Source organism: Alternaria postmessia (assembly GCF_024291825.1).
Source record: "Alternaria postmessia strain BMP 2775 chromosome Unknown scaffold_80, whole genome shotgun sequence".
Taxonomy (NCBI): Eukaryota; Fungi; Ascomycota; class Dothideomycetes; order Pleosporales; family Pleosporaceae; genus Alternaria; species Alternaria postmessia.
This window is the reverse complement of record NW_026260153.1, coordinates 90,573-114,216: the sequence shown is the minus strand read 5'-3', so window position 1 is coordinate 114,216 and position 23,644 is coordinate 90,573. Positions and strand designations below refer to the sequence as shown.

At 50.4% G+C, this 23,644-nt stretch overlaps 8 protein-coding genes across 8 annotated transcripts; 4 read left to right on the top strand and 4 right to left on the bottom strand.

Annotated features, from left to right (window-relative positions):
* Nucleotides 1-1,205: 1,205 nt before the first annotated feature.
* Nucleotides 1,206-2,088, bottom strand: J4E82_009028 (uncharacterized protein; the record flags this gene model as incomplete). Its single annotated transcript, XM_051735257.1, has 3 exons — nucleotides 1,206-1,223; nucleotides 1,275-1,856; nucleotides 1,906-2,088. The coding sequence occupies 3 exons, from the start codon at nucleotides 2,086-2,088 to the stop codon at nucleotides 1,206-1,208; spliced, it is 783 nt and encodes a 260-aa protein (XP_051585011.1).
* Nucleotides 2,089-2,458: 370 nt separating this feature from the next.
* J4E82_009027 (uncharacterized protein) lies at nucleotides 2,459-4,029 on the top strand (the record flags this gene model as incomplete). The annotated part of the gene is made up of 4 exons (XM_051735256.1): nucleotides 2,459-2,618; nucleotides 2,720-3,629; nucleotides 3,677-3,805; nucleotides 3,858-4,029. The coding sequence occupies 4 exons, from the start codon at nucleotides 2,459-2,461 to the stop codon at nucleotides 4,027-4,029; spliced, it is 1,371 nt and encodes a 456-aa protein (XP_051585010.1).
* Nucleotides 4,030-4,495: 466 nt separating this feature from the next.
* On the top strand, nucleotides 4,496-4,910 carry J4E82_009026 (uncharacterized protein; the record flags this gene model as incomplete). The annotated part of the gene is made up of 2 exons (XM_051735255.1): nucleotides 4,496-4,682; nucleotides 4,747-4,910. 2 exons carry the CDS (start codon nucleotides 4,496-4,498, stop codon nucleotides 4,908-4,910), a joined length of 351 nt encoding a protein of 116 aa, XP_051585009.1.
* Nucleotides 4,911-6,123: 1,213 nt separating this feature from the next.
* On the bottom strand, nucleotides 6,124-7,428 carry J4E82_009025 (uncharacterized protein; the record flags this gene model as incomplete). Its single annotated transcript, XM_051735254.1, has 3 exons — nucleotides 6,124-6,591; nucleotides 6,992-7,274; nucleotides 7,394-7,428. 3 exons carry the CDS (start codon nucleotides 7,426-7,428, stop codon nucleotides 6,124-6,126), a joined length of 786 nt encoding a protein of 261 aa, XP_051585008.1.
* Nucleotides 7,429-8,431: 1,003 nt separating this feature from the next.
* On the bottom strand, nucleotides 8,432-9,130 carry J4E82_009024 (uncharacterized protein; the record flags this gene model as incomplete). The annotated part of the gene is made up of 3 exons (XM_051735253.1): nucleotides 8,432-8,639; nucleotides 8,689-8,771; nucleotides 9,038-9,130. The coding sequence occupies 3 exons, from the start codon at nucleotides 9,128-9,130 to the stop codon at nucleotides 8,432-8,434; spliced, it is 384 nt and encodes a 127-aa protein (XP_051585007.1).
* Nucleotides 9,131-9,610: 480 nt separating this feature from the next.
* Nucleotides 9,611-12,026, bottom strand: J4E82_009023 (uncharacterized protein; the record flags this gene model as incomplete). Its single annotated transcript, XM_051735252.1, has 2 exons — nucleotides 9,611-10,507; nucleotides 10,554-12,026. The coding sequence occupies 2 exons, from the start codon at nucleotides 12,024-12,026 to the stop codon at nucleotides 9,611-9,613; spliced, it is 2,370 nt and encodes a 789-aa protein (XP_051585006.1).
* A 612-nt stretch (nucleotides 12,027-12,638) lies between these two features.
* Nucleotides 12,639-16,376, top strand: J4E82_009022 (uncharacterized protein; the record flags this gene model as incomplete). Its single annotated transcript, XM_051735251.1, has 5 exons — nucleotides 12,639-13,159; nucleotides 13,208-13,861; nucleotides 13,909-15,012; nucleotides 15,065-15,576; nucleotides 15,628-16,376. 5 exons carry the CDS (start codon nucleotides 12,639-12,641, stop codon nucleotides 16,374-16,376), a joined length of 3,540 nt encoding a protein of 1,179 aa, XP_051585005.1.
* Nucleotides 16,377-17,094: 718 nt separating this feature from the next.
* Nucleotides 17,095-19,753, top strand: J4E82_009021 (uncharacterized protein; the record flags this gene model as incomplete). Its single annotated transcript, XM_051735250.1, has 4 exons — nucleotides 17,095-17,187; nucleotides 17,251-17,413; nucleotides 17,476-17,610; nucleotides 17,667-19,753. 4 exons carry the CDS (start codon nucleotides 17,095-17,097, stop codon nucleotides 19,751-19,753), a joined length of 2,478 nt encoding a protein of 825 aa, XP_051585004.1.
* Between the last annotated feature and the right edge of the window lie 3,891 nt (nucleotides 19,754-23,644).

Genomic DNA, 23,644 nt, shown 5'->3' with positions numbered 1-23,644 from the left:
GAGTCTCAAAGCGGGAACGTCCCCCCTTCTCTAGTTTGATCTAGACGCTCGCACTGCCATCGCATTCTGGTAGGCCGATTTGGAAATATACTCTTATGAGAGTAGATTTTGACGGTTTAGTTGTCAAGAGTAGACAAAAGCATCCAGATGATCTTTCCCGAATTTGAGTACTCCGGGCCTTCCATCCCCAGGTACAAAATTGGATTGTGAAATTGCTGCAGGACATCGGAAGGTTGACACTGTATTTTAGCCGACAGCAGGCACAGAACATGTATGGCATGACTTGCATTTTTGGGAAAAGAGGTAATGATGAGGATAGAAGACGATGACGGTGGAAGGAAGGGCTTATATAGTGGTAATGGTGGATGACTCTGAGTTCCTAAACAAAACCGATATTCTTGTTCCATGGTATTTCGTGTAAATAGCATTGTAGATCAAAATGCGCCCGCCACACATGATCGTTGTGTTGAAGTATTTAGGGCACTCGTATGCCGAATATCGACTTCATCTCAGAAATCAAATATACCATAATGCTCTTCTGGACCGGCAACACTATGATGAGTTTTGACGTCCTTTTCGAATTTGTGGAGACTGTGTACAGAGTCTAGGCCAAGCTCGCCGACCGCAACATGCTGGAGATGTTTGTGCTCCGATTCTGCGCAACTGGAAGATTTGCCTCATGCTTTTGATCATGACAATTCACGTCACTTCTTCGAACCGATCACAATAGGCGTGTTCGACATTTTCGATGCCGCACATCGCTTTTTCCTTGAAGCATTTGGATCGCAGACTTTTGGAAGGCTATGGCAAGGAACAAAATGGTGTGCAGGTTATATGTCGTCGAGTGGTTTTGAACAAAAGGTCCCTGTAAACCATGGTGTAGATTTTTGGAAAGCTCCGCCGCAGAACATGGTTTGTTGAAGGGGGTATTTTGGGGAATAGAAAGGTACTGAGGTCGATAGAGGGATAGAGAAGCAGCTACAAGAGAAGCTTTATATAGGTGTTTAGAGGAGAGCAAAGAAGCACGTGATTTAGACTGTGGAGAACATACTGTGAGGAAACACCAAAATACGGCAGCATGCACGCATGACGTTCAATTCCAATTTCGTAGTAAGCTGAAATCATTCATGATAGAGGAGTGCAATAGCAGAGAGAGGTGCTATAGGAATAGTAATACTTCAGGACCTTTTGTTCCAGGCACGCTTCTAGGCGACTGGAGTCTCCTGTTACTTATCGTTAGCTGTGTATTGCGCGCAATCTGTATGTGTACTTACCGCTTTCAGAGCCTCAAAGACGTTCTCCGTATCCAAGACAACAGGCTCAGACTTGACACCATCCCATTTCCTCTCCCACTCAACAGTACCCTGCGTGCCATTTACGCCATTTACAGGCCCGCCGTCGCGCGCACTCGACGATACACCACCATATGCGTGCCCAGCACCACCATCATGGCCCTTTGTAGATTTTCCACCACCCACCACGTCTCGGTCGCGACTGCTCTCCTCAGATGTTTGATCGCCTTGGAAATATCCCGATCTACCGCCTGTCAACTTGTGCAACTTGTCACCAACGCGCGTGCCAAGCTTAGCTGGCTCCTCACCCTCATTGAACCTGCGTAGGATGATGTAGCCCACGAAGCCCCAGATGAAGATGATGGTAGCCGAACAGCTGGCGATGATGACGGTGGGGACAACAAAGAGGAGGGCGAAGCCGACTAGGAAGAAGGTAATGGCGATTGAGACAAGGATGCCAAGGAAGAGGCAGGTTGAAAGGGAAACGAGGAGGGTGGTTGCTGCGAAGGCGAGGAAGAGGACGAGTGGGAGACCAGTCAATGCGGTCTGGGTAGTTAGAAAGGCCTGCATATGGGTGTTAGAAGTATCTCTCAGAGGACGCATAATAGCATACTGCTGCTTTCGGGTTCTGGCGAGCGTATTCTCGGGCCCTCTCGAGCATGTGCTCGCGCTGCTTGGGCGGCAGCACCTGGTTGGTGGTGGTCTCGATCTGATCACCCACTCTTCTCGTGGTGTAGTGAATCTTGTTGCCTATATTGTCGACCATGTCGCCCGCTGTCTGGAGAACGGTAGGCATGGTGGAGGTTGTGGGGATAGGTGGGATTGGAAGCAAGTTCAGTGGTCAATGGAACGATGGATGATGGAGATGATGTGAGTGGAAGATGAAGGATGGAGATAGGGATTGAATTGTTTACTGCTTTGGGGCAGCTGCATTGACTAGGTACAACAGACGGAAACCAGAAAGACCCGTGTGTGCCGTGATCGCACTTGGTTATGCGGGAGTGCGGCAGTCTGGAACGCGTCTGTCGCGTGGACGTCATCGCGCCTGCACTAACGTACTAGCCCGTGCCACATCCCTGTCGCTCGGCTATGCCTGCTAGTTCACCGCCCGAAAGTTCTGCCAATTCGCGATTGGACTTTTGAACTTTTTTGACATTTCGCGACCAATGCTGCCATATCGCAACCGCAACGACGACATGAGTGAAAAGAAGAGAAAGAGGCAGGAGCAGAATGGCGAGCGGCCCAAGAAGAAGACATCCGGCGCGCCGCAAGGAAATGTGCGCGTTCAGATGGTAGAGAACAAAGAGACTCTGGGTCCACTTCTAGGTATGATAGCTACTCCGGAGACTGTCGCATAGCTTTCGAAGCCATCGGAATAGACAAGAGGGTATCGAGCGCTTCTATGAGTCGTTTCTAACACAATCAAGCTGTCACACCCGGTCTCTCTATGCCATCGAAGCTATCCTTCAAGCCATACAAGCGCACCAAGACCCTACCACAAGGCGAAAGCAGCGAACTACTGTTCCAGTCCTCCGATCATCCCCGTCTAGACTACACCGCCTCAGAAGAGCAAGATGGTAGCGCCGAGAGCCAACTACAAGACTACATTGGCGTATTCGACCCTGCGACAAGCAAGCTGCAGGTTGTTCCTGTCAAGAGAGTCGTTGTACGAACCACACTGCGAAGCGAGGCACAAGAAATGCGCGAAGAGCAGGAGAGGTTGGATGCGGCCGTGAACACCGTCACAGCAAAGAGAGCTGCCCTCGCAGCAGAATTCGGATCCAAGAAGTCGAGGAAGGCGCTTGAAGACCGGACACTCAACGCCATCAAGAGCGGAACTGGCGCCGAAGATGCCGCGAGAACCGATGCGATCGCCGAGAACGTTCTGCAGCAGATGTCTTCTGCGACGGCCGTTATGCCAAACAAGGACGATCTCGCAGCAGCTGTAGACAGCTCCAAACCTCGCCCGATACCCAATCTCACAGCCGAATACCCCACCGATGTTTACCCCACAGACGTCGTGGTTGGAAGCGAGCTGATGACTATTCTGGATGTCAAGGACTGGGTGCAGGCCTCATCAGCTGGTCAGGGTGTCAACGTCACCAGCAAATACGTTGCGAAACGTATCGTCAAACTCGCAAAGAACAAGCAGATACAGAAGTTGAAGGTCCTTCGCTTCATACTGCTTTGTATCAACTTTAACTCTGCATTGTTTGGAGGGGGTGGACCACGTCCGAAGAAGATACCTATGAAAGGAAAGTTGGAGACAGCGATGGGCGAGGATACGCCTGCTGGTCAAATCATGGCTATCAGGAGGAAGTTTGCTCCCGAGGCAGGGTGAGTTGCAACCGCTTTCTGTCATTGAATATTTCTGACCTCTTCAGTAACGGTGAGATGCCGCGTTGGAACATCGATAACCTCATGACACACATTGCGGCGGCAGCACTCATTGTTGACGATTTCGAAGTCGATGTGAACGACCTCCGAGACGACCTCAAGCTCGAGAACAAGGAGTAGGTCATCACATAAGAACTTGCCTATGTCACCTATGCTAACGCTGCGCAGGATCAAGCAATACTTCGCCGAGCTCGGATGCAAGCTCACCGCACCAACACAGACCGACCTTACACGCATGAAGCTTACCAAGGCCGAAAGCGCCAACCACTTCATCGCCAAGCTCAAGTTGCCATTGTCATTTCCCAGGGTAGGCGGAGCCCGAGCGAAGAGACGCGCTTAGCCGTGACGTGCATGTAATTACGGCCTAAAGACCACAAGGCACCAGCAATGATACCAGCATTTACACCTATGAAGTCACTTTTTCATTCGCAGTAGTCCAACATGTCCATTTCAGCCGTGCGGGTACCTTTTGTAGATCACGCGTGGAGACCATCTCACAGCATGACAGCTGTATCACGCCATGGCCACCCATCCAACAAATCAAGACCGCCTAAACCAGATCCCGACCCCACGTAGAATCGAGATCCACGGAAGCTATTCACTAGATACATCATCGACTTGTCTGAATCCGTATGCGTGTCCCAAGTTCTGCATGTGTGTGCACCCTCATCATGACATCACCACAATCGTGACGTACCATTTGCGCATAACCCCATCAGCACCACCACCACCTCATCTCCGCATATAAGATACCTATCCTGTCACCCCAAGTAAACACATTCAAACACATTCCAAACAACAACTAAATGCCCAAGTCTACCGGTCCCCTCCAAGAACAACTCGGCCTCGGCACTGCCAACCAATCCACACCAAACAACATGACCGACAACACCACCGGAATGGCTGACAAGCTCGGCGCAAACAAGGACACCAATGCTATCCCTAGCCAGAACCCTAGTGTGATTAGCTCAGCGGGTGCCATCGGAAAGCAGTGTATGTCTTGACATCTTCAGCCACATGTCTTCCTCAATGTACAGATGCTAATCAATTCATACAGTCAATCCCGATGGCGCAATTGGCCAGATTGGCGAGAAGGTCGGAGGACCATTCAGCAAGGACGGCGTCATTGGAAGCCAGTTCGATGCGAGCAAGAATGGTATCGCTGGACACGTCGAGAGGGCTGTCGATGGACCAAGCAACCCTGCTGGAAGCTCAAAGTAAATTTCTACTTTAGTAAAGAAGTAGGAACCTGTATTATAGCCAAGAGGCACTCAATATAAGAAGCATAATTATCACAACTGTTATTGACATATGTTTGCATATGTTATTATTCTCAGTCCTGGAATCACTGGTACTGCTAACCATTAAGCTATCCATTGCCATATGATATATACCTGAGTATCTCAGACTTCAAGCAACCCATTCAACCACGCCTACACGTCTAGAATCCACTCCTCCACGCTTACAACCCTCAGGTAGCACAATGACTATCTGCCCACCCCGGCGGCATTGTAGCCGAATGTCTGTTCCTCGGTGGATCGCGCAGTTTCCCGCCCGTGTACCGGGGACAACTCAACCGGCCAGGGCGCTTACACGGATACAGCTCTGTAGTTGCCTTGAACCATATGCCGCAGTTCCCGGAACCGCAGTACCAGTCGATGGTATGGTTCACGCACATTTTGCCTTCGAGTGGTGTTTTTATGGTGGTAAAGCAAGTTGTTCAAAGGTGAACGATACAATGATGGGTTGCTTTAAAAAGGAGAGGGGTATTGAGATAAAGCAGAGGGTTATGCGGCTATCAAATGAGGGGTATGTCGATGATATGTTTATTTGTGGTGTATCGGATGGGTGTGCGAGGTAATAGTGAAATGTATGTAAGCCTGGAGAATCGCATATATGGTTGCTTTGGCATAATCGTAGCCCATGCCCATTATCCTATACACGAACCTATGCTCTAGCATATATTGCACACTTCTGCCGTACAATATCAGCCGTACTTTTATTTTAGTATGATTAAATAGGATATGTGTCGACTGGATTGGCGGCGCTGTCATGGGAAAGTCAAATAATCTCTATGTCCTGGCAGATGCCTGAGCTAGTCTACATTGCAAACTTACTGCAGAAAGACTAACCACCATGGCCAGAATAGAACAATGGTAGATACACAAGACTGGGACTGGGTATGCTCGAACTTATAAAACCCATCATTTCTCTGACACCGAGGTGCGTCACTCCTCAAGGACGCAGTACGACTTCAGACCCTGAATGTACACAATTACTCCATTTACTTGCACGTGCGTCAGGACAAACAAGTACGTATTGTTTATTCAAGCCTACCCTCAGGCAAAGGCCAAGGTGCGGATATGCCACCAAACCCGCAATAGTACCAAGGCTCTGAAGAGTCAAGAACGCGTGACATTTTCAGTCAGCACATCTACTCTCCCAGTCTCCTCCCCGGACCCATGCCACCCCAAGCATTCCCCGTAGCCCTCGCTGCACTAGGCGGTGCACCACTTCCAGCCGCACCAGCCGTCCTGCCCCTTCCCTCGACAACATGACCGAATCCCCTGTCCTGCACACTGCCCGGCCTCGCACTGAACCAGCCCTTGACCATCTGTGGCGTGCGGATATAGTTTGTTCCACCACCAAACGTGGGCCAGATGCGTGTCAGGAAATCGTACAAGTGAGCGGCGATGAGACCGGTGAGTTGGCCGGCAGCTGCATCAGGGCCGTCGATGATGAAGGTCATGAAGAGCATGGCGAAGGGGAGGTATTTACTTTCGAAGGTGATGATGAAGAAGGATACGGAACGCGTGGGATTATCTTGGGCGAACGTGTAGGCGTATGCGAGGGACAGCGCGGGGAGGAAAGTGTACTGGTTCAGAATGCCACCTGCTGTTGCCTTTACGGGGACTGTTAGCACAAGTCCATTCCACAGCACGTTTGTATCAAAGCGACAAGGCGAACAAGGTAACAAAGGCGCGAGAAGTCGCAAAAGTATGTAGGGAGCCAACACCGCCTTGCGAAATGGAGAGCATTCGCAAAGCTTTCTCAAGTGACAATCCCACCATGCCTACACACCACACAAGTCCCTTTGATTGATTGCGAATGACGGAACCGCATGATGTGCAAGGGTATTCTTCCTCCGTTCCAGGAACCGCTTCAGCTAGAAATAGTAGGCTGGGCGGGCAGATAATCGGAGGTGATTTGGTGACCGAAGTCGTCGCAGACAGTTGTGTCGATGCGATATGGGGTGTTTCTATATACGCGTGGCCGCGGAGTGTTTGCAGATAAGTACTTACGGCAATGACGCTCGCGAGAAACATGGTGTATACGAAGAAGTCGCCAGGCTGCGAGAAGCGAGACGACTCCCGCTCGATGGAGCTGCCGTATTGGTATAGAAAGTATGGATCAAGCAGGATGCCGAACTTCGGTTTCGTGATCAGAAACGCCGTGAAGATTCGCCAGAGCTGAGGGAACACCTTCGTCGTAAAGACATAGTGGCTCGCGAAGATGTAATGGTAGAGGCTAATGATGCCGCCATAGCCAGCAGCTGATACAACGACTGCTGCAGCTGTGATGGTCCTGGGGGAAGGGTTAGCAATTGTTCGCAGGTGTTTGCGCAGTAGCTTGAGAGCTTGAGACAAGCTGCAAGCTCCAAGCTTCGAGTGTTGCAGAGCTCGATGAGGAAGAGACTCGCTTACCTAGAGACCGGCGGGAGTGTCCAGAAGACATCCATCGTTACGTGAAGCTATAGCAATTGTACGCGTGAAGGTGTCGTGAATGAGGACCAGCGAGTGCTGCCTGGAGAAAGAGGAGCAAGCGAATTCGCAAGGTGGCTTAAAAGCCCGCGGCGCGGGTGGGGGCTGCCGCTAAACTGCATCGCGCCGAATCACGTCATTGACTACCGGAGCTTCGTTACTCACTTGCACACACTGGAACATTCTGAAGCTACACGAACATCATGATATTTAGGTCCTCAGCAGTAATCATCGACTCACCCTCTACCAAATATGATCGACTCCATCTACATGAATTAAGTTCCATTCATCGGAGTCCTGCCCAATTTTCATGCAAAAACACGCATTGCAACACATGTTATCCCAATTCTTCTCCGGCTTCATCGCCACAAGAATATCCGTTTTCTTCTTGTCACACTGATGGCACGTAAACGCCGTCTTCTCTTTGTAGCGATGCAAGATCCAACCCTCGCGAAGTTCCCACCATTGTGCATCTGTAAGGCCTCCTTCAGTCATTGTGGATTCGGATTCGGATTCGGAATACTGGCTGTCTGAGGCTTCGTTGTCTGTGGATTCAGAAGGTGTAGATTCGACAACTGTGGACCCCGTGGAGGAAACTTTGCTAGTTGGGGAGGAGTAGATTATAGAACCGTCGGTTGTAGACCCGGTATGCGAAGGTTGGCTGGTCGTAGATTCGGTGGTGGTAGAGCCGGGTGAGGGTGTCATCTCGATAGAGGAAGAGGACTCGCGCTCTCTTTTATCGGGGGAGGGTGTTCTCATTGTGTCTGTGAATATGGATGCAAGCGGTGGGACGAGTACAGGGGCTGTGCGTGGTGAGGTATGTGAGATAAAGAACGCAAGTGAAGTAGTGAAATGGATAAAGCCATTTTTATACAAGGTGAAAGCGAAGACAATCCGTTTTGTTGTTTCTACTCCACAAACACTTGGCATAAAAGCCTGAGACTGTGATTCATACCATATACAAAACGGTCGTGCAAAGTCTTAGTTATTCTTGTCTTGAGTTCCATGAACTTCACTCTCACCCCCCACGCCAGGCGTCCCCCGTTCCTCATAAGAGTCTTCGTATCGTCTCCATATTTCCATGTCTCTGGCTACTCTCTTGTGATGTCGGACGCGGTGCTGGTAGGCGACCATGCGCTTATCTGCTTCGAGCATACCACCCAGTATCATTCCGGACATTTGGATGTAACTATTCTATGTGAGGAAAAAGTAGTAGGCAAATCCTGGAAAGCACATACGTCTTGAATTGAACGGTAAGTCCCTTGTATACGGGGGAGAAGGCGTATGCGACACCACCTGCCACGGCGAAGAAAGCGCCCCACTGTAACCCTAAGTCAGCCATCGTACTAGTAAACTAGAAGTCTTGCATTCTCTTGATCCATCTACAATCGATAGTGCAACCTTCATCTGTAGCCAGGCGCACATCTTGGCCAATGATATCCGCGGGTGCACATAGTAATCGGACGCACACAATCTTCCTTCTCTTTCTCGTCATGCTGCCACATTTGCCGATAAATTCCGGTACATCCAAAAAGTAGACAAACAGGCAGTATCATAAGAAGGATGTGGAAAAAGATGTATGCATACCTTCGTACCCCCAATCAACGCACCCCTTGCAGCTTCCCAAGCCGCCTCGTTGGTCTCTGCGTCCTTTTCCAAGCTGCCATGTTGTCTCACCATGATTGAGCTATCATTGGTGTCGCGTGTCTAATTAAAGAAACGCCGTATCGGAATCGCAGTTGGTCGATAAAGATGTTTGAACGTTGGACACGCGATGAGATGTAGATGAGGTGATGTCAACGTACATTTTCGGTCGGAGCTCGGACATGAGCTTGTTTAGTGGGGGTGCCATGTGGGGTGCATGCTTCATCTCAGATGAAGATCGGGTACATTATCCTCACTACACTACAATACTCTTTTGTCCTTTCATTTCATGGACCTCCTTTATCACCCAGACATGCTGAGGAAGTCTGGACAGAAAAAGACGTTGTGCCGATGAATCTTCGTTTCCAATATTTTGGTATCTATGCTACTCATTCCTTCTAAATTGTACACATATTCTTACATATATTACTTGGAACGTTCAATCATGTAATCATGCTCTATGCGAGCAGCCCCAAAGAAAGATCAAACGCCATGGCCTTTTTACAAGTGTGATGCCTATGACGGTACAGAGGGCATGCCGTCCAACACCTCTTCCTTTTTCTCCTTCGAGAGTGATTCCTCCGGTGTCGATTCCTCACTATAAGGCTCCTCCTCTCGCGTCTGATTGTCGACAACGTCGGGATTGTCAGAAAGTTCGTTCCCCTGCACGATATCATGTTGCGACGCGACAGCATCTGAGCCAGGGCCAAGTGGTCGGAAGAGCTGTACGCCCTTTGTGGCGTTGATCCTGTCCTGCTCCTCCCTCCACGCGCGTCCGCGGTTGCTGTAGCGCTGTATTAAATCGCGGTAATGCTTAAGGCCCCTGTCAACGGCCTCTTCGTCTTGTCCAATGAGTGAATGCCTTCGCGCTTGGAGCGACTTGTACAGCTTCCATCGTTTCTCTTCAGGTATCTCTTTGACATGATATTCTATCTTCCAGTCATCGAATTCAGTGATTTGCTCTGGTCGGTCGACATAGCCTCCATTGACCAGACTGCGGGCAGTCAATGTCCAACCCATCAAGGGGCCCTGAGGGGCTGCTGGGTTCTCCAACATATCTTCGGCGACATCATCTGAGTCTTCAGTAGCTTCTTCAGCAGCTTCAGCAGTCTCTTCAACAATGTCTTGTTCAACGTCTTCGACTGTAGTTGAATGCTCGTCTTCTTGCGCTTCAACCTCTTCAGAAGTCTTTTCAGCATCGACTTGTTCATCGACGTCGTCTTGCGCTTCTTGCCAAGCTGCTTGAGTCTCGGCATCACCTTTCCCTACACCAACGACGTTTTGTGTAAACTCTTTCTGAGCGGCCTCTCCAGCACTCTGAATCTCGTCTGCTTGCTCTTCGGTGACGGGTTCGGCGAAGATATACATAAAGGGTGTCTTGCCTTCGCGAGCCTCGAAGTGTAATCGGATAGACTATTGTGATCAGTAACGAGGTTGTATTACCCGGGTGGCAACTTACTGTATTGGGAAACTGTTCGGTGGCTTTGACAAGAAGCTCATCAACGAGGTTCAAGGAAAGTTTGAACTCCTGGTCTCCAAGAATTGTGTCATGTTGGCCGTGTAAGACAGCGTCCATATCTGAAAGACTTAGATATTGGAAGCCGAAGATACGCTCGATGTTGTGGTAGGCGATGAAGATGCCGTCCATGCGCCCCATGCGGACTTGTAGAGAGTATTTCAACATGGTTGCACGCGTCATGTCGTAGAATTCACGCTCGAACGACTCCCACTCGCCTAGACTGTGACGAAGCTGGTAGCCAGAACCCTCTTCGTAATGCTTGTGGTTCATCCGAATCGAAACAACAGCTCGCGTCTTCAGGTCAAACACTCCAGTTCCGGGTAGTCGTGGGTCAACGGCGTCTAACTGCGAGCGCATCATAATGTTACCTTGTTTTGAGTAATGGTAGCAACGACTAGCGTTCTCTTCTGCAGGCGCCTTCTCCGGACTTGACCTTCGGAATTTCTCAAATTCGCTGCGCTCAGTTGTGAGGAGCTTTTCCAATGAGTGACCCAACCAGCTCATGATATTGGGGCTATCGTAGGATTTGTCGGCGTCTATCGCATAAGTACCATCCTTGTACCGGAGGAAGACGGCACTGGGACCAAGCGTGATCCTGGAAAACTTGGAAGAAGGTTCGGGAAACTGGCGTGAGAGCATGCCATGATTGAGTTTTCGGAAGTTGGATAAGATGTAATGAAAGTGCTGGAGCATACTCGACATACTCGATGTAGAGCCAGTGAACTTTGTGCCAATCCGCCTTGTCAAAGCCAGTAAATCTTCGTCCTTGGACGAAGTCTTGTATTCGCTCAAGGCATCGAAGTCGAACTCATTCGCCGGCATGATTTTCTCGAGGTATGGATCGAAATTATACACTTGGGTTCGTGGGTCCTGCAGACGATATACACCAGGGTTGAACAGAACACGATCGAGGCCATATGACAACATGGGGACGGGTGGTTTGTCGACTTCGACAGCCTCAAATTTGAGGTCGGAAGGGTACAAGGTGCTGATAGCAATCGCCTCTCGTTCTTCATTTTTTCCCTTGTCCCTCTTTTTCTTGTCACCAAGCATCACACGTTTGATAGATCGTGGTCCTTCACTCTCGTCCTCATCCTCCTCCCCCAGTTTCACTCCCGATTTCTTCTTGTCTTTGACAGCATGCTTCCTGATCGGGACTGCGCGTTCAGATTTGTGCCGGATGGATTGGCGTTGTGGCAGTCGAGTCTGGCTGCGGGCAGCGCAGAACAGGCAAACGGGAGTCCTATGCCATAGCGAGGCTGGCGACAGCTGGCGTCGCAGCATTGGAGGGAGCGTGGTGGGGAAGACGAGCAGGTGGCGTTTGATATGCAATGGCAGTGACGCTCGGTCGCGACTGCCCTCAGAAAATGTGTCGGCGTTTGTTAACGCCGGGCGATCATTGGGATCAGCCATGTGACGTACGCGCGCAAGCGGCCAGGGCCAGTGGACGCGCGGAAAGCTACCAGTAACCAGAGACCCACCCTGTAATCCACCCATACACTCGTGCATCCTACCCGTATATCTCGTCCTGTCATTTCCTTGCAAACGCGCTGTGATAGTCGGCCCGGTGAAGCATCCCGCGCCCTCTCACAGACTCACACAACGCTCGACAGCACTGTTGGCGGCGAAGCTTGGAAACCCTCATCCATGCCACGGAATAATAACATGTCGTGATTACAGCACGCCTGCCGACCCCCCCTCCTGCAACAGGCCGAGCCCGCGATCTGCTGCACCCAGGGCCCTGCTACTGCTACTGCCACTGCCACTGCTACTGCTACCGTCTAATCGTTCCGCCGTTGTCCTCCGCATTGTCTCCCGTTGCGCCCACGCCCTGATTGGTTCCACCGCCATTCTGCGCCCAACTCTGCTCTCCCGCTCCAATTTCCACCCCCCAGGTCTTGTTAATATCTTCCGAGAATATCCTCCGACGCGACACTTGCCTCCCTCTCCCCAGAGCCCCTCTGCATGCGATAGCTGTGCCGCCGAGCTCGTGCTGGGCTTCGCGCGCCAATCGAGAATCTCGGAATGTCCAAAGACAAGCGGAGAAGCATCTTTGGCAGCAGCTCCCTCAATGCTTTCGCGTCGCGCAGTAACAAGGATGAATCGCAACCCTCCAACCTGCTGCGCAAGCGGCGCACCGCGTCCTTCATGTCGAATCTCTCCGATGTGTCGCAACACCCTGAATCAGCGCCTTACAACGGCAGCACGGTAGCGGGGAGCAGCACCCTCATGGAACCGCCAGACCCCCAGCGACCGGCGCTCTCCAAAGCCAGCCTGAAGCGCGCCAGCTCCGTCTTCAGCTCCTTCCGCGGCTACAAACTGTCCGCCGACGACGACCCGGAACCTCTCTCTGCGACCTCGACGCGAACATCGACTGGCTTTGGGGAATACATCTGGGAGGACGTGCAGGATCGGCAGGTGCTGCAGCATGGCGAGGTCCAGACGAGCAGTTCCATGTTCAGGAAGAAGAGGGAATACCTGGTGCTGACCGAGAAGCATCTCATCAGGTTCAAGAACCACTCCAAGGCGATTGAAGCTTTTCCTGGGTGCGCCTCAGCGTCGGCAAGCTTCAGAGACAAGGCTAATGAGCACAGCATACCGTCACCGAACAACCGCATGAGCTACTACCGTCACAGCCACAGTCCATCTTTTGGATCTGCGCACGAACTTCAGTCTATGGCTTCAGAGTCGTCCGGAGACCGTCACCATGGCATACCCCTTCGCCACATCGTCGCGGTATACCATCTAGACGACGGCCGACCACACTTTGCGCTGGAACTATATTATTTGGATGATGAGTCGAACAACGCCTCATCCATGACCCTGCAATTCGGTGATCCAGAAGAGATGTTTTCTTGGCTCAAGACTATACGAGAAGCGGCTAACAGGGCACGATTGTCTGACGCGAAACCCATCTCTGCACACAACTCCCACCTGGCTGCGCGCGTTGTTGAAGCAGAACGCGATTATGTACCTCCTCACTACGCCATATACAAGGTTGTTCTCCGACCACAAGGGAAGACGACGACGAGGTCTTCGACAGACGATTTAGCCAAAGTATCTGCTTCAGTATGTTTCCTTGCTATTGGTGTGCACAAAGTGCACATTATTCCGTTGTTCAAACCATCATCACAACGGTCTTCAAGCCCTTCATTGGTCTCTCATAACACTCAGTCTTCGCATGGTATCCTAACCCTGACCGAAGTGTGCGTAAACGAAATCGACGATACCTTCCAATTAACCTTCCGGTAAGTGTTTGTTCTTGTACTGCAAGGACCCCGCTGACGGCACGCAGTAAACCTCTCGAACGCCCCAAGGTCCTCCATTTAGCGTCGTTAGCTTCGCGGGACATCGCTGTCCGTCTACGATCCATAGAAGCTAATCTAAGACCAGAGTGGGAGACACGGCCTTTCGACTTTCTTGTTCCAGAAGATGTGCATCATGACATTGGACGGCAGGAAAGCCCACACCCGATGGATCAAGATTCTCTGGATCGGACCTTGATTGGGTATTGTGTTGCTTACGACGTACAGCCAGAGAACATCAGCTATCAAATCACCTATCCACACGAAGACGCTCCCCGATTTGAGCTGCTACCACCTGCCGGCCTGCGCAGGAAAGAGTACAACACCCTCGAATTACTCGCCGTTATGCGTGCGTTGCGCTACAATGAGACTTTCGGAGGCATCTCATTCAAAGACGTAAAGTTGGACGTTCTGAATGGGCTGAAAGATCCGAATGGCGCGGAGCATGTTTGCTTGAAAACAAAACGCGGGACGTATGCACGGCTAGATGTCGAAGAGCTTGAACGGTCCTGCCTACTTGTGCAAGAAATCCGCGCTTTGGCTCTGACGAATCGCAAGCTACGGAGGATGGATTTTACAGCCTGCATTTCCAGAAAACCGAAAGATCACGGGGAAGCTAGAGGCAGTGCAAGAGACCAGGGCTGCGGCATTGTGGAAGCTTTGTTCCCATTGTGCAAGTACCAAACTACCAATGTCGATTGGATAGCTTTGAACAGGATACAACTTGGAGATACAGATTTGGACTATCTCGTCGCAGCGGGTGTCGAACGAGCGTGCCACTTCCGCGGCCTGGAATTGAGTGGGTGTGGACTAACGGATCGCTCGCTTTCTCTTGTACTGGATGCCATTCGCGCGCAGGAGACTACGCTTGAGGCCTTGGATCTGTCGTCTAACCCTTTCAGGCTGTCGCCCAGCATCTTCGACTCCCAGATTGGTGTTTTTGGATATCTCACGCGACTCAATCTGTCGCATGTTGCGCGCTCGTCGGGTCTCGAGTCTTTGATCTCAGTCGAAACGTTTGCTGGCTGGAGACTACAAGAGCTGATTCTGAGTGGTACTTCACTCAACCCCGCCATGGTTGACGCAATCGCTGGGTAAGCCACTATATACTTCGGTTTCTTGCGTGTTTTACTAACAACTGCATAGTTATCTTGTTAATTACAAGCAATCGTCAGCTCTTCGGGAAGTCAGGTTGGACCACTGCTTCCTTACAGGAAGAGACATAGCGTACCTGTTGCACTCGATGACAGAACATCCTGGAAAAGCTCGCGAGTTACATCTGGACGTCAGCGAGAACAATATTGAGGAAGATTTGGACAAGTTGACCAAAGCTATCTCTAATGGTCTCGCGCCATCTAACTTTACACTCCGTCTTCTAGAGTTCGAAGAGGACGCCGACTTTCGCAAGATGATTCTTGCGTTGGCCGCGAATAACACCATCAGACAGCTCGATATCTCGCGAGCATCATTACCATGCGAAGCATCGGAAGAAACTTGTCATGCTATGGAAAAGATGTTTGCTGACAACACAAGTCTTGAGTGGCTTGACATCTCTGGGGAGGACTCCCGACTCGAGACGACCAAGCTAGGCGTTGGTATTAATCGAGCGTTACGGGGTTTGCAACACAACCGAACTTTGCGAGCTCTGTACATCAGATGTAAGTCTATATACATTTCATACTTGCTAGGCAACCGTCTAACCATACCAGATCAAAAGTTGGGCGTACAGGGAGCAAGCACCTTAGCGGACGTCCTTAAGGTCAACACTACTTTGCAGTACCTTTACTGTGAGGACAACGGTATTGCCTTGACTGGCTTTACTGATCTAGTCAATGCACTTCATCGAAATACCACTCTCCTCTTTCTTCCCAGCATGGAGGAGGCACGTCAGATGGCACTGAAACAGACTGAAGAGCAGGTCAAGTCCATGCGAGACGATGCAGCAATACCCACGCAATCAAAGTCGTCCTCTGTCCGAAGCAGACTCACGAACCGCGTAGTCAGCAACTCTAAGAAGGAGTTGAACAACCCGTCGGGTCTCTCCGACCAAGACATCAAAGCCGCCTTGGGCCTTGTCGACGAGAGCTGGGCGAGGCAAGAATACCGCCTCCAACAGTATCTCCAACGAAATCACAACATTGCACACGGCATACCGACAACTATGGATGTCGATGAAGAAGACTTTGAAAGACCAGACACGGCTGGTAGTCTCGGCAAGATCCTTGAGAAGGTTACGATAGAAAGCACACCGACAGACGAGAAAAACGTACAGCTCGGTGTTTATACGCCACAGTCGACAGACGAGAAGAAAGTACAGCTCGGTGTTTATACACCACAGTTTTATTCACCAGGTGCGTCGACGCCCACGACGGAAGTCGACTACGATATCACGCCTCTGGAAAAGGAGCTGGAGATGTCTTTTGGCGATCAACGAAGAGCATTTCCTTTCCCTCTGTAAACGACGCGACGCGATGCTACGACGCAAGTCCCCTCCCATGCCCTTCTACATGTTGCGCATGTCGATCGCCTCGAGGCTACCATGTACATATAGAGCTTGTTTTGCATATAGACCCTCTCACACCAGAGGTCACTCGGCGTTGTCGTTCTTCTTCTCTTTCTTCATATAATGCAACAATATGGCGAGGAAATGCATACGGTTAGGACATGTGGTGCGATTCCTCTTCCTAGTTGAGAGGGAGTACATGCGCCCATTGGTTAGGAGGTCAGGATATGGAGGGAGGGTATAATAACTTTCCATGATACCATAGACGATTTGAATACATTTATATCAACTGCTTTGAACCCTTACAGTATTGGATGCCTTTCTTGCAGATACATATTGAACATGACGCAGGACAACGGTCGGCTATCGAAGCACGACCCCTGCTCCGCCGGTCTTAGCGACATCATCGCTCCGCTGCCCGCATCACCTCCGCGAAGCTCGTTCTTCTAGAAGCTCCCCACCATGCCGTCCTACACATGAGTGCACCTTCCGGCTCTACAAACGACCCGTGCGCGCCTGCCAAACGTCACTAGGCGACCGTCATTCGCTCACTCCAGCCTCGCGTCCTCGCTCCTCAACTCACTCGCGCCCGCTTGCCCGCCGCCGCTCCACTTCAAAGATCACAACTGCGCCAACATCACTATCCCCTCGCTACACCACACCCACAGCGACCATGGCCGACGCAGACATAGAGGCCAACATCGACCTCCTACTCAGTTTTGGAGCGGATCAGCTGGACAGAAATGAAGCCCGACAGCTTCTCGCGGTATGGCCCAAACAGCTCGCAATCTGTTTGCGCCTTGCGACAAAGCCCTAACCAAGCAAACAGAATCATGGCCAAAGTGTCGAGGCCGCCATGGACAAATACTTCACCAGCATGGAGCAAGGAGGCATACAATCTCTAAAGACCCACCTGCGCAATTCGCAAGCCAAGTGGGACGAGACTGCCTTTGCGGGGGCCGGCTATGGTATCGACGACACAAACGTTCCCAGTACGTCGACCTCAGTCCTGAAGACTTCCTACGATAACACGACTGACAGCCGCTCGTTTCAGCATTCAATATTGACTATGCTCCAGGCCACGAGAATTACCCACATAGCAACATCAATAGCAGAGCTCCCACACGGCCGCCTTCACGGACGAGTGTCGCCTCCACACAAGCTCAAGCCGGCGACGCGCCTATACAAAGTCAGTACAGGGAATGCGCCCGCAACACTAGACGTGGAGCGCTGACAAATATTCAGGCATAGAGGGTCAAGAAACAGGTGTCACCGGTTCCAACACCATCTTTGGGCCAGCCATGAGAGACAATTACGATACGTCTCAGTGGGCCTTGGTACCAACCGCGACCGAAATCATTGCCGACCCCATCCCCAGTCAACGCAAGCGCGAAGAAGGAGAGCCCGCGATCCTCAAGCCATCGTCCAACTTCAACTACCTTCCCAACCTCATTCCTATCCTCCATTCGATACCGCTGTTCCGAAATGCGCTGCTATGTCCGGGTATTACAAAAGACGATTACTGGCAGGGCGACGAATGGTGGAAAGGCAATCCCAAGTCGGCCTCGCGCATCTTTGATGCAAGTGTTGGGCTGTCCGAGTCGTACAATTTAGAAATACTTCACGAAGCGCAGCGGATGATGGCTTTCCTGGATAAAACCGAGCGGATCTATGGATCGGTGAACGGACTACTTGAGAGTGAGGCCTGGAGAGAATTACCGTCGACTGTCGAGGACCCAGACGATGATCTGCTCAAGTTCCTTGTGTTATGGGGCTTCGCGTTCGAGAGCCATATGCCTAATGCTGAGTTGAACGGTACTCTTCGGTCTACAGTGGACGTCGCGGATAGCACCCCAGAGAGCTTTGTGCTCGATGCTGTGGTAACACGCGATCCATCTCGGCCTGACTTTAGCTTGTACGACGTCTTGGACGACTCGCTGTTCTCTGTGGCTGTGGGTAGTGCGCACATCCGCGAACCCAGTAACGTCCTGATACTACGACTATCCTCATCGAATACAGAGGCATCTGACCTAGGCATTCGCATTCCAGCTACCCTCTATATCGATCGATATCTCCAACAAAATAAGCATGTCATCGATGGCATGTACAGCGATATCAGGCAGCACGAGGAACAACTGAACGTTATCAAGTCGCATGTGGAGAAGCTGAAGTATTACACCCCGAACAAAGCAGGCGCGAAAAAGCTGGACTCCCTACAGTTACTCAAAACGAGCATGACTGCATTTGAGCCTGCAAAGTCTGGTAGTTCTCCAGAGGATGCGTCAACGTTGGCCAAACTACAAGAGCTATACAGTAGCATCGAAAGCAAGCTTGCAACCCTCGAGGAGCAGACTGAACAAGCGCAGAAGGCCATCGCAGGCATCTCCGGACGCTTCAAGCCACGCGTAGACGACAGTACTGACACTACGGCGACCACAAGGGATGAGAATGCCATGGACACCACTACCGAAACTACTGAGAATGTGGCCGAAAAGCTCTCTGAGCCTGTCGAGGTTGAATACCCAGCCGGGCAAGCTCCTGAAGATGCCATGAACCGTCCCTACGAACTCTGGGGTGTAGCCACCCGCCGTGACGTAGTCTACATCCGACACCCCGATATAAACTCCAACACTCCCAATGCAACACAATGGTGGCGCATGCAATACGATAGTGAATCTGCCAACCCCATCATCCGACGCGACCGTCTCTCCCTATCCGAAGTCATCGAACGCGCAACCACGGAATCCGCCTCTGCGCTCCTTGTCTATGCAAATGACGCTGCTACGACTGCCGATCCCCTCCCAATACCCAAGGCTCTCGAGGACTTTGCTAAGAAGGATAATTTGAACTTTCTGAGAGAGTTGCAGGAGAGTCGTACCGGCTGGGAAGATTATGGCGGTGACTACGGAAACGTGGCACAAGGGGGGTGGGACGACACTATGCATCCTACGTCCCATGCTAATCCTTCCTTCGATGAAGGAGTGGATGAGAACGGATGGAGTGAGATTAGTGCCAAGGAGTTTTCTAGCAGTACTGGTGGTCGCCCACGGAACGATTCGAACATGAGTTCTGCGACGCTAACGCCGAATACGGAAATTGAGGATGATGAGCAGCAGCAAATAGTGGAGACGGGTGCTCGGGGCGCAACCAATATGAGTAATGCTAGTAGCGAGACTGTGGGTCGCGGGGATGATGTGATGGATTTGGATGGGGAGAGTCAGAAGTTGCAGAGTCAGGTTAGGTTCTCGGATGTGGATATGGAGGATGTGGGTGGTAGGGATGATGGGTTGAGGACGCAGCATATTGAGGTTTCGGAGAAAAAGGGTGGCTAGGATTCGCGTGTTGTACTACCGGAAGAGGAGCAGTGGGGGGAGGATTGGTATCATGCTATTTAGGTATGGGTTCGGGAGTTTTGGATGGAAATGCATTGTTTGGTGGTTTGGGGTAAAAGGCATGATTGGTTAGCTGCTCGGGGTATCTGGTGGTATCTGCCATGGTTAGTCTGGTAGAACCACGGTTCAGCTTGGATGAGATGATTATTTTTCCACTCCATGGGGTTTGGTTCCAAGGTTGATCTGGTGTGTCTCGTGACTTGGTGTGCGGCTACGGATATAAAAGCTGCTCCAATCTTCGTCTCCTTCTCTTCTTACATACCATATTCACACATTCTTCACCAAAACCCCGGTACGCGTAAAGCATGATCGCTCTGCCTTTCCTCTCCAAAAACACAGTTCGTTCTACCCATGTTCCCGGCATTCTTCCAAAAGCTCAATCTACGGCTCTCGTGTTCTGTCCTCTCTTTTCAACAAAAAAAAGGTAATCAGACCTTAGGATGTTTTCTTCGTCTCTGCTGCGATACCGAAAATCATGGCCAAACATGAAATGGACGAGAAGCCAGCCCTCCAGCCTATAAATTCGAAACTCACGGCGACCTACTCCTTGTCTTCTACCTCGACATCTCAGCCATTAATCATCAAAAATGAACGAAGACGATAGAATGTTTGTTCCTGCGCCTCTTCTTCTTGGGAAAATACATTCGAGGATGCCGATATGCTGGCCAGTTCTCGAACACTCTAAATCCCAAACTACATGAGCGGCGATCTCTATTACTCAAAACAGCGAGACACGAACGCATGGAGCTGTCTTCGCTGTGCGAGACCAAAAGAGCAGTCACCGTTGCGTATGCCGTAGGCTGTCTGAGAGCCAAAGAGAAGTTCAGCAAACAATATGAGTTTTTTGCTGTCGGAAGTCAGAAGTCTGTCTACTGGAACACGATATTCACAGCGCTACGGGCAAGACTGTATGCGTTTGAGGTTTTGCGAGGCCGTCAACAAAACTGGATATGATGTTAACATGGTTCTGGGACTACGCAGCGGAGCCACGAAGTTACCGGATCTGGATGCGCGGGTATAAATACCTCTTGCCTGCGCTGTTTCTCTCTTCTTCATTACAACCACTCCATTCGTTTATCACCAAAATTTCCGGATCGCGTTGGCATGTTCGCTGCCTCTTCTTCCAGAAAAACGACAAGCAGTTTGTTGATGAGAGATTGCTCTTCCTCTCTCTTCTTCCAAAGACCTACTAGTCTTGGATCCACGGGAGCGCAATTTCCAAAAATCACCATTGCCAATTCTCATGTGCGGAGAAGAGACCTCTCTCACAGAATAAATGCAAAGCCACTCGATATTGTCTACCCTCTCCTTATCTCCGAAACATACCGTCCTCGACTCCAGCCGTACAAAATTGCTAGAGACGCTTCCTATATGTTCTGCGGTACTTCAAGGAGGCATCAAAAACGCATACGGGGTCCTCTGATGGGCTGTGTGGCTTGTTACTGCCCCCATCAGCTGAGTCAAGTGTATATAAACACCCTTCTCGAGGCGTACACTTGATCTGCTATCCTCCATCTTCAACCTTTGTACTCTACAAAACGCGGATCCCGACGAATCATGGAGCCTTTCTCTTGTATTTTTACAGAGAAAGAGGATGCAGAGGAACCTATGGCTTGAGTGGACTGTCCGAAGGATACACATGCTATCTCAATATCTGCCGTCTTCAGCTTTTCTCAAAATCCAATGACGTAACAAAATGTCTCGCTGGTGGGCCTTGCTCTTCTAAAAGACAAGCTGACTCACGACATGCTGTCTCTCGGGTGGCCGAAAAGGCTCGCTGTATGGAACAAGATGACTCCATCACATGAGAACATACCAACGAAACCGCCCCTTGACAAAACTAGGCACGGCTGGTTCCGGCTGTCGCGGGTATACAAGCATCTTCCCAAGCTGGATCTACTTTCTTGGCTATACTCGACTTCTCTGTTTACTTCTCCAAAATTTGCAAACAAACCAACGCATGGTTCGCTGGTTCCTTGCCGCTGTTATCACCAAAAAAAGACGCGACGGGAGGTATGAAGTGAACGACCTCGCTGGCTGAGATATCTACCAAAATCAAGATCGCCTGGACTCATGTATCAAATTATCGACCCATAACGCACGTGTGAAAGGGAGAGGGCCTCACGGAGCTACAAAATTGGACTATCATCATTACATGAGGTACGAAAAGTAGCCTTCGCATGCCCACCGACTGAGTCTCCGCCTTGAGCCCTATATAAAACCCGCCTCATTGTCGCCTTTGCTCATCTACAACACACCCTTTCATCAGAAAACGATAAAAACAAAATGCCGGGTGGTTTAGCGCATGTTTGTTCCGTTTTCCCCCAAAATAATGAGGATGAGCACATGGAATTCCGGCCTTTGGAATCGACGACTTCGACATATGCAAAATGTCCACTTCGCTTCTGATATAAAAACCATGCCTCTCTTGCTCAGGTCCTCATCTATATCAGACGGTTTATTTCACAATACAAAAATCTTGAATCACAAGCTCATGGTCTTCTGGCCTTTTCCTGAAATATACCTAGGACCAACTGATGATCTGCGGGTTTTTTTTTGGAGAGAATTGGAAACACCAGCATACATGTCCTCCGCAACTCTACGGCCGCAAGCACAAGATCCAAAACAACATGTTGTTCCGAAAAAAACTATTTAGGGGCTCTTACCATGACCGTCTCCAGTGTTGCAGTGGTATACAGCGCGTCGCTACTTGAGGCACGATATAAATTTCCTTCGCCCTCTCCGCTCCTGGCCTTATAATACCTACTTGAGCATCATTCACACACCAAAATCGCTCAGAGCGTTCTGTATGGTCTCCCCTTCTCTCTCGGAAATAAAAAGAAGATATGGGTCATGACTTTGCACTTGGTGAAAGCCTCTAGTGCAGTCTAGGGTTAACAAGGTGACCATGTACAAGATCATGCTGTCTTGTTCTGCTCGGTTGACATGAGAACAGGGTTTGCATCCATATTTTGGGGATGCCCAGAAATCATGTTCACGTTCCACTAAGTGCGACCACGACGGATGCCAATAACAAACGCAACTCTTTGAGCAAGCGCTGCCGGAAGGATGTATATAAGCTTCGTCCTGTGGCCGTTGCCTTCTTCCAGATCTACACATCATTATTTTCCAGTCACAAAAATATCGCAAAACTGGTTTTATGAGTGTCGTCTCTCCTGGCATTTTCTAAAAACAGGTTTCGACTCCGCCATGTGTTTGTTGCCTTTCCTCAATCAAAACGAACAACAGATACGCCCATGGAAGTATCGAGTCCTCTAAGAAGATTATCAAGAGATCATATTTCGAGAGATGCATGTGGAAATGCTGCCCTAGCTATAAACGTCTTCGAAATATACACATCCTCAGGTCGTGTTATCGGAGCGTCAGAATAGCACACTTATGACCACCTTGTTCCTGGCCATCCGTAACAGTATTTACAAAACGGTGTGGCGTGTTTCGGTCTCCTCAGAATCTAAGGAAAAACAGCGAAAAGCAGTTTATGAAAGGGCCGAGTCTGCCGCAGAATGGCAGGATCCTCTACATATGACGAGAGGCTTGCTCCAAAGACTCAGAACATGCATACACTACACTCTATGTGAATGTGTCGAGACTCTTGAGAGAGAGACTAAAAGCTGCCATGACTTCTGATTTCCTGGAGCCGTCAATGACGGCAGTGTAGGGTTTGCCTCAGCCCATACTTCTCTTCTGCATCGTTGAATACCTTATTCTCAACATTCAAGACTCCGTGGAGCATGCCACATGGCCGCCGTCTTTGAGACCAAAACAAAGAGCGCATTTTATCATGATCTGCTGTAGCTGATTTTTCCAACC